The sequence below is a fragment of the Sebastes fasciatus genome, chromosome 3 (assembly GCF_043250625.1).
Source record: "Sebastes fasciatus isolate fSebFas1 chromosome 3, fSebFas1.pri, whole genome shotgun sequence".
Lineage (NCBI taxonomy): Eukaryota > Metazoa > Chordata > Actinopteri > Perciformes > Sebastidae > Sebastes > Sebastes fasciatus.
In genome coordinates, this window is record NC_133797.1 from 38421890 (window position 1) to 38439989 (window position 18100).

Below are 18100 nucleotides of genomic sequence, written 5' to 3' on the forward strand. Positions count from 1 at the left end.
TAGTCTACCTGCCCTCTCAGGTGCCACCTGCCACCTGCACCCCATTAGAGACTCTGACCCCGCCCTGTCTGTAGCTGCAGTACAGGTCACTGAACGCACCATCCTCTGGTGTGTTTTAGGGAACTCTTCTCTTCTCTCTTCCTGGTGCTGTTCTCCGCCCTGCAGACAGACTCAGACTCAGTGAGTCGGTGCAGACAGCAGTGAGGGACTTTAGTCTGCATGTAAGAAGCGAACAAGTTCAACTTTCTGCGTTTGTCTGCAGTCAAAACCTGCTCAACATCATGTCGCTGCCGCAGCAGCTGCGAGACGAGAGGTGAGTTAGTTTAACGGAAGAAATCACTAACTAGTACTAACTAAATCACTAACCGAGAATTAGTGTCGTCATGTCTGGTAGCGCAGGTTTATGACACTTATAAAATATCAGTGGAGTGGTATTTATGGCCTACTAGATACTAAAATCACAATATATGAAGTTGTTATCAGGTTCCATCAGTTCACTGTTTCTCTGCATGTAGACTAACTGGGTCAAAATGAAACTACAGCTCACCTCATGTTTGCAGAAGTTTTGTGGCTCTGTGTTTTATTTATTCGCTCTTTGTCAGACAGGAAATGTTAAAGTTGTTTGTTGCAATTATGTTTTTATTATTTTTGCTGCAGTAGATGTCACATAGAAGTGGTGTACATCATCTGAAAGCTGGAACCTGAAGATTAATTTAAAATGCAGCTCAGTCATAAGTCAGAGAGAAACATTAATTCATTAATTAAAATAACTTGTGAAAGTGTATAACATTATGATGGAAATATATGATGGCCATCCCCATGCTCTATTATGTCTCATAAGTTGTTGGATTGATTTGGTGCTAAATTTAACCTTTTTTTACCACTAGAGAATTGATAAAAATGATCAATAATCCCTCCAAAGTACCACATTAAGACACCAAGACATTGAGGAACACCATAGAAAAAGCCATGCTGTGATTTGGGATCAAAAACGTTTTGACATTTGGAGATTTCTGCAAGAATTGCATTTTTCAGCGATTGGATGGCGAGCACTTCTGTTGTGTAAACTGCTCAGAAATCCCCTTATTGTCAATCTAGCTAGGAAAGCCATCCATCCTCTGAATGCTCTAGGTCTCTAGGTTGTGGCTGTAAAGTTTCGTGAGGCTGTGGTTATCCTAGAGGTCACCACAGGTCATTTTATACAGTGAGGTCAAGTTTAAAAAAAATGGTCTCACTACAATGAAATGGTTACTATGGGGACTAACATCATCACACATGAATACAGTTGGGCTCATTGGATCCACAAGAGTCTCAGCTTTACAGTGAGACCCAATTTATGTAAGTCAGAGACTGTTTATGGACCCCAGTATGCAGAAATATTCAAATACTTAATTATCATAAAGTGGGCATGTCTGTAAAGGGGAGACTCGTGGGTACCCATAGAACCCATTTTCATTCACATATCTTGAGGTCAGAGGTCAAGGGACCCCTTTGAAAATGGCCATGCCAGTTTTTCCTCGCCAAAATTTAGCGCAAGTTTGGAGCGTTATTTAGCCTCCTTCCCGACGAGCTAGTATGACATGGTTGGTACTAATGGATTGCTTAGGTTTTGTAGTTTCTAGTTTCAGATGATATCTGTATCTTCACTTTAGCCCTAAAACTGAACTTGCTAGAACCCTTGAAAGACAGTAAAGTCGGTCGGGATCTCCCGTGATCCCGCGGGTATCAGAGGGTTAATATTCTAAACACCAATGTTTCAAATCTGATGAATTGAAAATAAATAAATAAAAATGTACTTTCCAGCATCAATGCCTCCGTATTATAAAACCGGATTTTACAGGGCTAACCTCTGCTGTGTAAAATATTCTAACCAGCTTATTTCTTCTGCTCAGTGATTTTGATCAGCTGCCTCATAACATCCCCATCAGCGCCACCATTGCTGATATCGAGGAGAAGAAAGGCTTCATTGACTACTTTGTAAGTTTAGAAAATTACCACAAACTTTTAACCGAGCCGAGATAAGAAAGTGACGAGTAACAAATCGCTTCATGTCTCTGTTTCTCCTCCAGGCGTTTGTGATTGAGGTGAAGACTAAAGGAGGGAGTAAGTATCTCATCTACAGGAGGTACCGAGAATTCTTCGACCTCCACCAGGTCCTCGAGTCCAAATACTCTCCTGAAAACCAAGAGAGACCTGGACCCAACACCTGCATCCTGCCATCTCTTCCAGGTGAGTGTGTGTGTGTGTGTTCACAGCACCGATAACTGCAGCGGTGTCACATTTCACATAGTTCAAATACACGTCTGTCAGGAGCCCGAAGCTCAACAGACAAATTATTAAGCCTTCCAATATTGTTAAGTTGCTTTAGGCTACCATGTCAGACTGTGTCCACATAAAGACATTAAACAGTAACAAGCTGCTAAATACATTTCTGTGGAACATTTGACATCCAGACATGATGGGCCGAAGCCTCAAAACACATCAGCTGGTTCTGATGCTGCAAGTTTAACTTTTAGTGTTGAGAGAACAACCTCAGGTTTCTGCGAGGGCAGCTGGTGTAATAGAGTAAATGTTGACGGGTAAGCCACAGATAGCAGCCCTGCATTCATTTCAATGAGAAACCTGAGGGCTCCAGCACAGAGAGGACCTGTTGTGAGTGGTGTAATATTAAACCACTGTGCAGTGTTTCGGTGCCCTCAAACTCATGGATGTATTCACCAAACTGGACTTCCTGTTCTTATTACTTTTCTTTTCATTTGTTTCGCAAACCCCCCCAACGCAGAGTGCTTTCAGAGTCTGAAAGCTCATCACGTTCTCATCCCAACTCGTCACATACTGACGCTTTGTCCGTCGCAGTAAACACGTGCTAAATGTTAAATTAAATTAAACGAGAAAAATAACATGGTTGGTCTTAAAGGCCCAGACACACCAACCCAACATCAAAGAACTAGCGCCGATGAAGGCGACAAGTTGCGTCGCCTCACGTCGCCTTACTTCGCCTTTGTCTTGGCCAAAAAGTTGCACTTGAACACACCGCAGAGACTACAGCAGACGGCCAGTTAGCACGTACGTTCTGCGCCTGCGTGAGAGGAAATAACTCTCCTCACTAGCAGGCGGCAGTAGTCTGCTCTGACACACTGCAAAAACTAGGCCGACAGACGCTCACCGACGGCACCAAACTGTGTGACAGCCAACCTTCGGCTTGGTGTGTCAGGACTTTAAAACTACTACATTTGTACAGTGAAAATAACACTGAATGTTGTGAACACGAGATACGAACGAACAACTGATTGTAACGTGAAACTTAACACAAACAGCGGTCTCCTGGATGAAAGCCTTGTGGTGTTTGGCGTCACTTTACGGTCGCAGTAAACACATTCAAACAAACAAAAACACCTGCTTAGGTTGAGGAAAAGCATCATGGTTGGGCTTAAAATTACTACGTTTGTAAAGTGAAAAATGATCACTGAACATTTTGAACATGGGACATGAAAGAAAAGCTGATTGCAACGTGACGCGCGAGACACAAACAGCAGTCTCCTGGATGAAAGCCCTGTGTTTGTTGGACCCATCCACCTCCCCTCACACCCACCCTGTGTGTGTTTTCTTGCTCTTAATACTTAAAACTTTAAACCACTTTCTCTGAGTGTTTAATATGGCCGCGGACAGGTTTACATTGTAGTCACTTGAAAGTCTGGTGCATCTCATACAGACACTAAAGGGTGCCTCGTGTGTCTGTATCGCACGCCGCGGGGCATGTCAAATCGTTGCCGTGTCGGTATTTGACACCGTGGGAATGAGAACGGGCTGGAACGCCAGCTAATGTCACTTAAACAGCTATTGTTTTAATGATTGATTAGTGCATGAAAGGATCAGTGCAGAATGTTCCCATAATGCTAGTTGTGTTGTGTTTCACTTTGAGCTTCTGTACATCTTTTGTCTGACAACTTTTCAGTCTGTAATTGACTGACAGTTCGTCAACCTGTCACTGCTACGCTACAGTAAAATATGTCCTAACTACTGTAACACTACGGCAAATTGTTTTGATCTATAGCCTAATGATATTAGTGAGAGAAGATGCAGAAATAACTTGGATTATTAACGTCCCTGCATCCTGTGTTTCTTGTTTAGTGAGAATGATAGCGGACAGTCAGCAGTGCTACTGTAACGTCCAGTCTCACAGTGATGACCGTGGTTGGTTTTTGCTGCTGACTGAATGCAGAGGGAAAGTTGTGTTTTGCTGCATCCTTTCTGCCTCGTCACGCTTTGACCTTCAAATGCACACTCGCTCTGCTCCGCTTCATGCACAGACTGGGTTCATGGTGACAGCTGGCTGTGGCTGGAGGAACTGAAACCCATCTCACTATGGTTTTAACAGTGAACTGCTACATGCGTAGGATATAGTACACCGATCAGCCATAACATTAAGACCACTGACAGGGGAAGTGAATAACATTAATCATCTCGTTACAATGGAACCTGGCAGTGGGGGGGATATATTAGACAGCAAGTGAACATTTTTAACTTTGAACTTTGTGTTGGAAGCAGAAAAAATGGGCCAGCGTAAGGATGTGAGCGACTTTGACAAGGGCCAGATAGTGCTGGCTAAACGACTGAGTCAGAGCATCTCCAGAACTGCAGCTCTTGTGGGATGTTCCCGGTCTGCAGTGGTCAGGACCTACCGAAAGTGGTCCAAGGAAGAAAAACTGGTGAACCGGCAACAGGGTCAGACCCGAGACTCATTGATGCATGTGGGGAGCGAAGGCTGGCCCGTGTTGTCCGATCCAATAGAAGAGCTACTGGAGCTCAAACTGCTGAAAAAGTTAATGCTGGTTCTGATAGAAAGGTGTCAGGACACACAGTGAGGAGCAGTTTGTTGCGTATGGGGCTGCGTAGCCGTAGACCGGTCAGGGTGCCCGTGCTGACCAGTGTCCACCGCCAAAAGCACCTACAATGGGCACGTTAGCATCAGAACTGGACCACGGAGCAATGGAAGAAGGTGGCCCGGTCCGATGATTCACGTTTTCTTTTACATCATGTGGACGGCAACGAGTTTGAGGTGTTGACTCGGCCTCCAAAATCTCCAGATCTCAATCCAAACGAGCATCTGTGGGATGTTCTGGACAAACAAGTCCGATCCACGGAGGCCCCACCTCGCAACTTACAGGACTTAAAGGATCTGCTACTGACGGCTTGGTGCCAGATACCACAGCAGACCTTCAGAGGTCTAGTGGAGTCCATGCCTCGACGGGTCAGGGCTGTTTTGGCGGCAAAAGAGGGACCTACTCAATATTAGTCAGGTGGTCATAATGTTATGGCTGATCGGTGTAGATCTGTTATGTCAGATATCATAAATCAAATATATACCTCCTGTTTTGTCCAGGGTGGATTGAGACATCATTGGATTCTCTGAATGAATTTAAGAACACATTAGTAGCAGATGAACATAAGGAAGAATAGTGAATAATAATTACGGTTGTGGCCCTCAGAGATTTCATTGAAATTTAGCCCGTTCGTGTGAACTTGTCTTCAAGTCACAAGGGTATAGCGGTGGCATATTTTAAGCACATGTTGCTGCATAATAATGTGAAGTTGAGCGCTGAAAACGCTGCGTTACAACACTAATGCAATGAGAAATCTGCTGTGTGAAGGGGAACTCCTACTCTCGAAATGTTTATTCAGTAGAATTAAAATAGTTTCCTTGTAAAGCATAATGGGTAGGAATGTCCTGATCCTACGCCTTGATATTGGGTATCTGCAGAGTCCAATATTTACCTTAATGTTAAATATTATCTGACTCACTGAAACAACTGCTGGACGTCTTGATCCAAATATTGAAAGTCCTGGTTTAAAACTAAGTTTATAAACTTGAATTACACGATCAGCTGTAAGACGTATCGCTCTGTTGGTGTTGTGGGAACTACAGTACAGTTAGTTCTGCTAATAACAAAGAGAGAGGAGTGATAACAGAGATCAGCAGCTCCACGTATTAGACCAAACTCTCCGTCTGAGTCAGTCGTGCTGGTGCGCCCAAATAAATTTTCGCATTCACACACTCTAATTCTCACTTAGATAATGCAGCGACATGCTCAGACGGGCGGTCTTAAAGGAGAGCAGCGCTGCAACACTGACAGGCTGAGATGAGGAAACACAGTAAAGGATCAGATCTGCTCGGATCTCTGATTGATCTGCTTTATTGTAGCTGATATGATCCATTATTAATTAGTCTCTAATAGTGAATGATTAAAGTCCCAGAAAGACGACATGTTAGCATCTTTCTGGAATAAAACTCGTCTCTTTAGATATGACCGTAGCTAAGTGTCACATTGTGTACGGAGGACGGAACCTGCTAAAAACAAAAATATATAAATGAAGAATAAAGAAATGTATAATGAAAAGCAAATATAAATAAATACGTTTGAGGAAATAAATGAGGGGAAAATGCAAAGGGAAAATCATGCAGATATAAATACAATTTAATAATGAATAAATACATTTGAAAATAGATTAAAATAAATAAAAAGAAAATGAAAAAATAAGTAAAGATATTTAAAAGTTAATAAAAATAAATAAATACATACAATTTAAGAATAAATAACTACATTTAAAAATAAATGTAAAATAATAAAAGAAAAATCATAAATTTAAAAATTAATAATAATAAATAAATAAATGATTGAAAACAATTTAACAATGAATAAATTAATTTAGAAATAAATTTTAGATAAATAAAAATAAATGCAAAATAAATAGACATTTAAAAGAGAATAAAAATCCATAATAATAAAGTAAAAAACAACAGGGAAAATTATAAAGAAGAGTAAATTGATAGGGGAATCGGTACAAAGATAAATAAATAAAGAAGCAAATTAAAACAGAAAAAAAACAATTTATGTCACATTTTATCAATTAACTAATACTTATACTTTTGATACATTTAATGACATATTTATTTATTTATTGACACATTTATTTATTTATTTTTTATATTGGCAGGTTCCGTCCTCCATAGTTGTCAGGCTAAATGTCACAAAGTCTGCATGGCCATCAGTCATCATAGCGCCACTGAGGAGTACATCCTACAAGGTCACCTCAGTTTAAAGCCTTACATCAGAAGACTGTAATAAGAAAGTATAATCCAGTGATTGACATTCAGACTAGTCAGAAAAGAGCAGATGGATAGAAGGACAGATGAGAGCCGCAGGGACAAACCGTGAGGGGAAACAGCCACGATGAAGGGTGAGGGTTTGAGGACAGATGAAGGAGGCAGATTCATCCATCTATCCTCTTTCCAGTGACTTTTCCTGGTTACTTAGCTACGTGATGAATGAGAGAAACCAAACCTAGAACCCATATCTCCCGATTTGATACTGTCACGATACTTGGGTACCGATTCGATATGTATTGCGATTTAATATTACAATTTATTTCAGCTTTTCTTAACATTTTTAACACTAAAACATGGGAAAAAGTTGAATCATACACTTCTAGGAACTTTTACTTTGGAAAATATCTCTCTATATCTACATTAATATAGTAAAAATGTTTGATTTTACAGTACAGCTTTTGACTGCTTAAGGAGAGACACTACAGGCATAACACCGTTTTTAAATACCCTGATGGATTTTGAGATGTTGGTCTATCTTGCCTCCATAACATGTCTTCTTTCAGACTAGTGGAAACATTTAGTTTACTACTTTGTCTATTTACGTCTGTAAATTTCTCCTAAATTCTAAAAAAAATAATCTAAATTAGCACATATTTGACAACATACTGCTTCATTTGCATATTTAAATATACATTATCAGAAAACTTGTCATACAAAAAATTAATGAATATCGTACAGGTTTTAATTGTGAATTCTTACTATTATTTACAAATTACCACACGTTTCTTAACCTTTCTCTGTCTAAAATAAATATAAATGATATTTATAAAGAAGTTAAATGGCCATTAAAAGAGAAACTCTATGTAGAAAGAAGGGGCTGACAGCAACAGCAGAAACGCAGCTGAAACGCAGCTGGTGTGAACGCATGAATCACGTTACCGCCACCATAAAGTTGTTTGTTGACAAGAAGAAATAAGAACAAGAGAGAAAGAGAAAAGAAAATACACCCAACAGAGAGGTTGTCTGCACATTAAATAATCTAAATGAAGTTAACAGGAAGTCATTGGCCCATGCAAGTTAGCTTTTGATAAAGAAGATTAAAAGCTGGTAGAAAGCAGCTGGACTGGCCACAAACAGAAACTTTAAATAAATTAGAAAGAGTCAGCTGGTGCATAACAGACTGGAGAGTGCTGTTTAGAAGCTCAACATGCTTAATATGCTAATTGCAGTAATTATACAACAGTTTGTCTATGTGGCGGTGCTGCAGAGATGCATGCTTGCATCATAACAGTTTTACCACCATTTAGTGTTTTTTTTAATGGTTTCCTTTTAAGTCTTTAGCCATGTAATGTTTTTAAATTAAGATGAAATATAAGTCATTAAGACTGCACGGTATTTTCACTCAGGCTTCAGTCGTTGGCTGTGCTGCAGCATGTCCGTGTTTGTCCTCTCGTCCTCATCTGCTCCGTCTGCAGCTCGTTGTTTTCCCATAAGTCTGTCTGTCTGGGAGCCGCCGTCAGTGTCAGTATTGATTATCGGAGGCTGGAAACCAACATCTGCACCAATAAAAGCCTGAGGGGCTTTGAATGGGTGGCTCGGACCATCGATTTAGGAGAGATGAGGACAGAGTGAGGTGTGTGTGTAGATGTATAAACTGCTTACAGGTAGGAATCAGGTTACACACTTCAGTTGCATACAGATTTATTTCTGTTTGAACTCAAGCGGCTTTAATTTAACTGTCGACTTGTGGACAGTGTTAATGAAGGATTGGGTTTAATATTCAATGTCACATTTACAGCATGTGCTATGTACAGCATTGTTGCAGTAGAAGCACAGTAATCTGATTACAACAGTGCCGACTCTACATCATCACATCTACTGTCGAAACACGGCTGCCCAAAGTTGCCCTGCTATCAGGTTCGATTTGGCCCGTCAGATGTTGGTGAATTTTGTTTTTAACAGGAGATTTTCTTTTCTTTTTGGAGGCTGTAGCAGACTGTCACGGTCATCTTCAAAGGGGTCCTTTGACCTCTGACCTCCAGATATGTGAATGAAAATGGGTTCTATGGGTACCCATGAGTCTCCCCTTTACAGACATGCCCACTTTATGATAATCACATGCAGTTTGGGGTCAAGTCATAGTCAAGTCAGTACACTGACACACTGACAGCTGTTGTTGCCTGTTGGGCTGCAGTTTGCCATGTTATGATTTGAGCATATTGTTTTATGCTAAATGCAGTACCTGTGAGGGTTTCTGGACAATATTTGTCATCGTTGTAGTAAATATATACATACATTAACATAAAGCAGCATATTCGCCCACTCCCATGTTAATAAGAGTATTAAATATTTGATAAATCTTCCTTTAAGGAGTGTTTTAATCGATTGACTTCCCTATAGTTAAAGGCAGGGTTGGCGATGTTCTCTAGTATACACTATTTGTTATATTGGTTGAAATGGCCTTTACAACCCAACAGCGATCCATTACTGATGAGCTCTAAGCTTTCCAGCATTGTCGACCCCATCTTTAATATTCTCCTAAAAAGCGGTAAAATCAGTCAAAAATGAGGCGGTTAATCACATGGCTCTCTGTAGTAAAGATGCTTTTATCCCCCACTGTTAGATGTGCAGTCTGTTATATACATTTTTTCATAGTTTATTCAAAGTAACCCACTATGAATATATTGATTCCAGTCACATTTCTGTCATTTGACAGCAACTCTAATTAACAGCAATACATTTGTGACATAACTTCTTTATTATAGACTTTAAGGGGAATATCTCTTAATGTCACTTTCTATATCGGGGAAAGTTCTCCTTTTCTACAAACTCTGATTTAGCGTCTGCCACCGAGGAGTCTGCTGGATAATATTAGATGTGATGGGTTTAATTGCGGTGCCAGATCTCATCAGGATGGAGAGGGAATAAGAAAGACAGGGAGGGGGGGAGGAGGGAGACAGAGGGGAGGATGGGAGATGGGTAGGAGCAAAAAAACAATAATGGAAAAGGACAAAGGTCTGTTTGGTCAAATTGAAACTTTTGTGATTAATGAATATTAATTACTAAAAAATGATCTTAATGCCAGACTGTTTTGCTCCTTCTCTCTCTCTCTTCTCTTTGCTTGTCCTTAATAGATTAATCTAAATATATCAGCTGCTATCTGGAAGTCAAACACATTCTTCTCTCCTGTTATCTTGTTTTATCTCAGGTGTAGCCTTTGGGCTTAATGCAACATCGATATTATGATAGAAATAAGAAAAGAAAAAACGTATTCTACAATAGATAGAAGGTCGGCAGAGCGTTGTATTCAGCAGGTGGTGAGCAGATGAGTGAATGATTCATCATCAGTGAGTAAATGGGAGTGATGGAGTGAACGAGAGGACAGAAGCAGAGAGGAGAGAGGGCTGAGGGTCATTACGACTGTGCTAAATCAGATTTAACAGCAGAGTTGGACGGCTCTGGATGGATTGTTGAGCGGCCTGATTTAGAGCATTAGCAGTCTGCGCTGTGCCTCATCATTTCTGACTGGACTTGGTGTGATATTAGGGATGAAGGGTAATACGTCCACGCCCCTCATGAAGGATGTGTTTTCTAGAGGAGCATTAGTCTAGTTTGGGATAAAATAAATGTGGTTTTGATTTAAAATACCCCACAAACTGCTAAAATACATGGCGTTCTTGTGGAAAGTTTAATAGAACTGACTTTTTCTTGGGGTTAAGTGTATAAATATGTCTACTCTCTATGCACAAATATGCCTGCATCAGTGCTCGAAGTGGGCCGGTACTCACCGGTATGCAGTATCGGTACATCTACATTTTACTCCTTGGCTACCTGAATCATTACATGAGCTACCAGGTTACATTAAGTCACAATGGTGAGATTTGTGCCTGATCAGAAGTGTCTTCTATTAGTTTTGGTTTTCCACCTCCGATGAAGAGCAAGCCTAAAGTTTGGGCCACACCAGGAACGTCAGCAGCGTTTGACGTTACCTTTTGTTTTTTATTTCGGCATCCGTGTTAACATGTTCGAGCAGCCACAATGCCCGGGTGAGACATGCGGCTCAGCTGCATCTCTTCTAAATATTCGAGGTCTTGCCTATTTTCGACGAGAGCCGCGCGGTTCACAGCAACAACAGACAGTGAAAGTGATCAATTGACTTTATATTGACATCATACAAGAAATATTACTACAGTTTTAATGTCTAGATATATGTAGAATATGTTACGGAGATGAAAAAAGTAAAGATTTATTTTTTAAATCAACACTTCCTGCTTTCATTTCAAAATAAAAGCCCTCAAGCGTTTTTTTTCTGCGGACAGAATTCCTTCATTTGTTAACACAAGGCTTTTATTCTGAAATATTTGCAGGACAGTGTTGTAGGACATGCGGTGACTTGCAGAGCTCCATGAATGAATATAGTACAGGTTTTAATTGTGAATTATTACTATTATTTACAAATTACCACACGTTTCTTAACCTTTCTCTGTCTAAAATTAATATAAATGATATTTATAATGAAGTTAAATGGCCATTAAAAGGCAAACTCTATGTAGAAAGAAAGGGCTGACAGCAGCAGCAGAAACACAGCTGGTGTGAACACTCGACGCATGAATCACGTTACCGCCGCCAATCAGTTGAATAGCGTAGGCTGTATATCATGTTGTGATGTGTGAGTCCTCGTGCGAATGACATAATCTCTGCAGGGTGCAGTCGGCAAAAAAACATATACAGGCAGTGAAACTGAGTTGGAGCCTAAAAGAATAATATTGCATATTAGATTCAGTCTCTCACCTTATGTTTTCATTTCTATATCACACTGAGCTCACTGTAGAGAAACGTCTGTTCGCCTGGTCTGGCGTACAGTATGTGTGAGCTGTGCACATTCTGCATGTTCTTCTTCCATAAATACCAGTTAACAGTGTGTGTGGGAAACGATTATACATCTGACCCCCTGGTGATTTTATTCCTGCACCTTTTTCATTGTGAGTATGTTTCTCTTTAGGAAAAGTCTTCATGGGCCACAAGAAGGAGATTGCAGAGAGCAGAATCCCTGAACTCAACACGTACATGAAGGTAATCACTTTTAATGTAATGCAGTGTTTTATTTTGTACAAAGGAAAGAGTTTGTTGGCATGCTCGGTGTCTTCTGCAGCAGAAGCCTACAACTTGGTGGGCTGAACGATGCTGTAGGTGGATAAGCACCGACTCGGATATTTCAGCAGCAGTTTGCAGATGGAGCTCAACATGTAGGCGTTGCTGCTCTCTTCTCTTTGCTCTGCCCTGTGCCCACATCACGTCTGACTGACTGTAGTTGTGGGACTTTTGACATGTTTCAGCGTTGCTCCATCGCTAAAAACATGATCAGGTTCTCTTTCTCCCACTCACTCACTTCTCTTTTCTGCTTTTTTTCCCGCAACCTACGTGGTTCTCACTTTGCCACACTCTCTCGCCTTCGCTTGCCTTGCACTTGTAATCTTCCTCTCTTCATCTGCTCTTTTTTTCATCCACTCCTTCCATCCTTCTCGCTCGAGTCTCCCACCACCCTACTTCTCCTTCTCCTCTTCCATCAAACTCCCACTCTCCTTAGACCCATCTTGTCTCTGCTGACCTCTCTAACCACCCTCCATCTCCACCCGGCTTCCCCATCTTCCACCTCAAACGCTGCCTCATTATCTCTCTTTTGGTCCTTTATCGCAGTGGTTCCCAACCTATTTTTTCTTGATGCCCCCCCCTACTTGTATCTAAGAAAAGCTGAAACCCTTCCCCACATTTTCTGACGTCATCATCCTTACATTTTTACAAATCCTCGAACAAAATCATCAATTTCAATAAGTGATTCAGTGTATTAAATGAGTTAGTCTTTTTTTAAATCTACTTTCCTTAATGAATTTAACTCTTGGTGGATTCACCAGGCAAATGCAGAGACATGATATGATCTTCTAGTGTAAGATAACCACAAGTTATTGTGGTTAAATAAATGAAATTTATGGTGTTGTTAGGTTGCTGCTAGACCGCCCCGTCAATACAGGCGCGTGCCTTTCTTTGTGTTTTTTGACCGCAGTGAAAATGTTGTTTTTTAAAGGGCTAAACGCCAACAAATATGGATCGAATGCCGGGTTTAAACAGAATGTGGCCTAATAAGTAGCAAATTTTAACAGTTATATATGCAGACTTTTGTATCAATTATCCAGGAAGTGTGTTATTATTAGGGAATATTTAGTTGCAATTAATCGCATGATTGTCCATAATTAATCTTGATTAATCTTGATTAATCACACATTTTTTATCTGTTCCAAATGTACCTTAAGATTTGGGAGATTTGTCAAGTATTTAATACTCTTATCAACATGGGAGTGGACAAATATGCTGCTTTATGCAAATGTGTGTATGTATTTGTTATTGGAAATCAACTAACAACACAAAACAATGACAGATATTGTCCAGAAACCCTCACAGGTACTGCATTTAGCATAAAGAATATGCTAAAATCATAACATGGCAAACTGCTGCCCAGCTGTCAGTGTGTCAGTGTGCTGACTTGACTATGACTTGCCCCCAAACTGCATGTGATCATCATAAAGTGGGCTTGTCTGTAAATGGGAGACTCGTGGGTACCATTAGAACCCATTTTCATTCACATATCTTGAGGTCAGAGGTCAAGGGACCCCTCTGAAAATGGCCATGACAGTTTTTCCTCACCAAAATTTATAGTAAGTTTGTAGCGTTATTTAGCCTCCTTCATGACAAACTAGTACGACATGGTTGGTACCGATGGAGATTCATTAGATTTTATAGTTTCATATGATACTTTTGATTATTTTACTTTACTATTACTATTGATTGATACTATTGATTGATTTTGACAACCTCAGAGCAGACAAATCCTGGCGCAACCTCTGTGATATTTGACGCCCCCCTGAGGGGGAGCTGGACCCCAGGTTGGGAACCACCGCTCTATCCTTTCCTTCCTGTCTTGTTATCCAACCCGTTTACATCTCTCTCCTCTCTCTCCCAGAGGTTGCTGGGTCTGCCAACATGGTTGTTGCTCAACGAGGCTATCAGGATGTTTTTCTACCAAACGGACCAGGACAGCGAGCACCAACCGCGAAACCTCCGGCGTCTCCGCCCACCTACCCGCAAAGTGTAAGCCCCCCCCCCTGTGCACGCGATGCTAACAAGCACAAAGAGAGTGACTGGTAGTAATGCTAAACAGCTAGCTAAGATGTGACTTAATATGAAGACGTGATCTCCACATTACTCCAGATCCATCATGAGCTTTATCATTCTGTATCTATATATTCATATACCGTAGAGCATTCAGACAACACGTCCTCAAACTGTGCACAGCGACACAAAGATGCCACCGTTCTCAACACCAACGTGCCTGTCAGACCCTTTGAAAAAAAGCTTTTCATCAGAGCTTCAGATCCAAAGATCCAATTATCCAGAGTGTTTGAGGGTGTAAAGGTGCCAGCCTTGGTGAATCTGAACTGAAGCACCTGCAATTAATGAGGAAATGGGTTATTTTTTTGGCACTTGTTTGTGCCCTAAATGGATTTGCATAAATTTCTTTGTGAATAAGAAATCCTCAGTAAAAGCAACTCAAGTCCTCAAAATGTGAAATACCAGAGACATTTTCATCATCAAGATGGAAAAAAATGCCTCCTTATCTTTTAAAAGTTCCCATAATTATTCTCAATCTAGAGCCATTAGGCTTTTTAAGAGCAGTTTTCATCACTTGAAATGATGAATAAAAACGAACGAATTAAATCATGTTTTGAAATGAAAGTAGTCGGAGCAGATGGGGTTCAGCTCTCGGTTTAATGTAGAGGATCAACAACAGGCTGCTAGAAAGAGGAAAAGGATGGGAGATAATGGACACTTTACCCAAAAGCACAAACCTTGAAATGCTTCAAGTATTAGATTTATATTAATAATTAAACCGGTAATGGGTTTTAGTGTCAGTTTTTCCCAGGTAAGAGGAAAACTAATCTGTAGTACTTGGATATTTGATTTAACTTTTATATATATATAATATATTATAAGAATCTATTCAAACCTTTTATCGAACAAGTGTCGCAAATTCACATCACTGCCGGTATAAATAGTTTTGATGAGAGATATTCTGTTGTTAATTCATCACGTCCCTGGTGTGTAAAGGCCTTAAGAGACAAAAGAGTTTTACTTTGGCAGACTTATATGCATGCAAGTTTCATTCCAGAGCTTTCCATCAAGATGAGATGCTATTAAGTCTGTATATTGATTGATGGAGGTCATTTAGACGGAAAATTCAGTTCCTCAGAAGACATTGAATGGAAGTATGCAGATTTTGTATCACTATTTAAAATGTTGCTGTACCTTTAGTGTTATAAATACCAGTTTACATAAGCAGGGATTCATATTAGTGGTAGGAGTTATTGATGTAGTGCTATAAAAGACACATTTGCTTGGACCCACTAATTGTTCAGTATTCACAGCAAGAAGACAGGGTTGTGTGTGTGTGTGTGTGTGTGTGGTGCTTATGCAAGCATTTACTTCCTCCAGAACTCTACATTATTAGCTCACATCAAATGTGATTTAGAGTGAAAGAGCGCTGGAAGTTTGCGTCTTACTGGTAAGTCAGCTGTCAAATTGATCACCCGATTGTCTGGTTATTTAGGCTTCATCTTCAATGTCAAGGACAATCTGGGAAATGTTTGAAGAAATGTTTTAGAAAAGTGGTGTCCTGTCATAACAAAGCAGATTCACCTTGGCTCCTCATTAGATGGGATTCTTCCTAGTTTCCAGTTCATATCTCTCAACCTTCTCCAACATCCTCAAGCGGTAGCATGGAGTCTGCCAGAGGAGGCAGTGATATACATGGACGGATTACTGAATGGGTCTGCCCAGGGGCCCCCTAACCTGTTGGGCCCCTGGGCCAGAGCCTCTGTTTGTAGTTACTGCTAACTGCTAACATTTCTTCATAGACACAAAATGCCCACACTCAATGCAAACTACAGAGAGTTGCAAAACGACCAAAGAGATGCAAAGCGACTACAAAGAGACACAAAACAACCAAGAAGAGATGCAAAGTGACAGAAAAAGATGCAAAACGACAACCAACAGATGCAAAACAACAAAAAAGATGCAAAACAGCAGAAAAAGATGCAAAACGACAACCAACAGATGCAAAACGACAACAAAAGATGAAAAACGACCAAAAGGAGAAGTAAAGCGACTACAAAGAGACGCAAAACAACCAAAACGAGATGCAGAATGGCTACAAAGAGATGCAAAATGACAGAAAAAGATGCAAAAGACCTAAATAAGATGCAAAACGACTGCAAAGAGATGCTAATCGACAAATAAGATGCAAAACGACTGCAAAGAGATGCAAAAACACCAAAGTGACCTAGTTGATTAATGGATCCACCTCAGTATTGATTTTTTAATCTTTACTCAAACAGTCCTTAATAAGCAGTTTGTTGTGTTTGAGACAGCATCTAGAGGGCATAAATATTTTATGTCAAATAAAAAGAAACGAGGCTGTTATAAGGTCCCATTTGGTAAATAATTGCGGCCTTGATTCCTCCCATCTGATCCCCTCACATCATAAATGGATGCAGTTGAGTAGTGAGGAGTCGACGGAGGCTAGGATACATAAATTTGGGGAAAACATTGAGAAAAGTCCGCAGAGACGTATTACCCAGTTTACAGTCTACTTCCTCCTTAATAACGGCTGTTCAGGCGTCTGATTGGCACACGTCCCCGCGGTCAGATTACAGCAGCAGGAGATGTGCTAACGGGAAAATCTCTCAACAGGAAATCATGCAAACGTAGACTCTCATTACTTCCTCTGCTCTTACATCTGATCTGCCTTTATTTAGATGTTGTGGAACTTTACAAAGGAACTGTGAAGTTTCCTCTTTCCAGTGTTGCCACATATTTGATTGTCCTCATTGTCCTCATAACCAGATGCTTTTTGTTGCACAGTTCTAATATTTTACAGTGAACAACTTTTTATAAATGAGCTTCATCCAACCTGAGCAAGAGTTTCTATTCACCATTAAACTACTGGCTGTATATTTTCTGCCTATATTGAGTTTTATTTATATTAACGATTTTAAAATTTTGACATGAAATTGGTCCAATTTGTACATTTTGTGTTCTTGCATAAGAAATATAGCATTGATTATAGTTCAGTATTCTTAAACATAGCATCCATGCCCCCAACCCTCCTACATAACAAGAGCCACAGATTCAACGAGACATATTTTTGGTAGTTTTGTATCTCTTTGTGGTCGTTTTGCATCTTTTTGTAGTCACATAGCGTCTCTTTATGGTCGTTTTGCATCTCTTTGTAGTCGTTTTGGATCTCTTTGTAGTCATCTAGCGTCTCTTTATGGTCGTTTTGCATCTCTTTGTAGTCGTTTTGCATCTCTTTGTAGTCACATAGTGTCTCTTTATGGTCGTTTTGCATCTCTTTGTAGTCGTTTTGCATCTCTTTGTAGTCATCTAGCGTCTCTTTGTAGTCGTTTTGCATCTCTTTGTGGTCATTTTGCATCTCTTTGTAGTAACCTAACGTCTCTTTGTGGTCATTTTCCATCTCTTTGTAGTCACCCAGCGTCTCTTTGTGGTCGTTTTGCATCTCTTTGTAGTCGCTTTGCGTGTCTTTGTAGTTGTTTTGAGTGTTGTTTTGGTCATTTTGCATCTCTCTGTAGTTGTTTTGCATCCCTTTTTGGTCATTGAACATGAATGTCAGCACCAAATTACATCTTAATTGACAGTTGTTGAGACAATTCAGTTCACTCTGAAACAAAATGTTAACAACATGATGCCGCCAGAGGAAAAGTCAGTAGGATTCATCCTCTGGGGAACATGGATGTCTGTACAAAATGTCTCTATTTCAAACTATCTCTAGAGCCATGCTGCTTGTGTGGCTAAGAATACACAGCTTAGGTTTGACTACAAAAATTATAATTAGAGGTCCTTAAACGGTCAGATTTTGATCTC

General features: G+C 40.2%; 2 protein-coding genes across 2 annotated transcripts in view; one reads left to right on the forward strand and one right to left on the reverse strand.

Annotated features, from left to right (window-relative positions):
- Positions 1-18100, reverse strand: part of LOC141765030 (parvalbumin-7-like) — a 52010-nt gene that overhangs the window by 22141 nt on the left and 11769 nt on the right. The window lies entirely within an intron of this gene.
- Positions 97-18100, forward strand: part of ncf4 (neutrophil cytosolic factor 4) — a 40561-nt gene continuing 22557 nt past the window's right edge. Inside the window, exons 1-5 of the mRNA XM_074630849.1 lie at positions 97-313; positions 1893-1977; positions 2070-2229; positions 12111-12181; positions 14124-14251. Of these exons, the coding sequence (XP_074486950.1) occupies positions 282-313; positions 1893-1977; positions 2070-2229; positions 12111-12181; positions 14124-14251 (476 nt within the window). The 5' untranslated portion in view covers positions 97-281. The remainder of the gene's footprint in view (positions 314-1892; positions 1978-2069; positions 2230-12110; positions 12182-14123; positions 14252-18100) is intronic.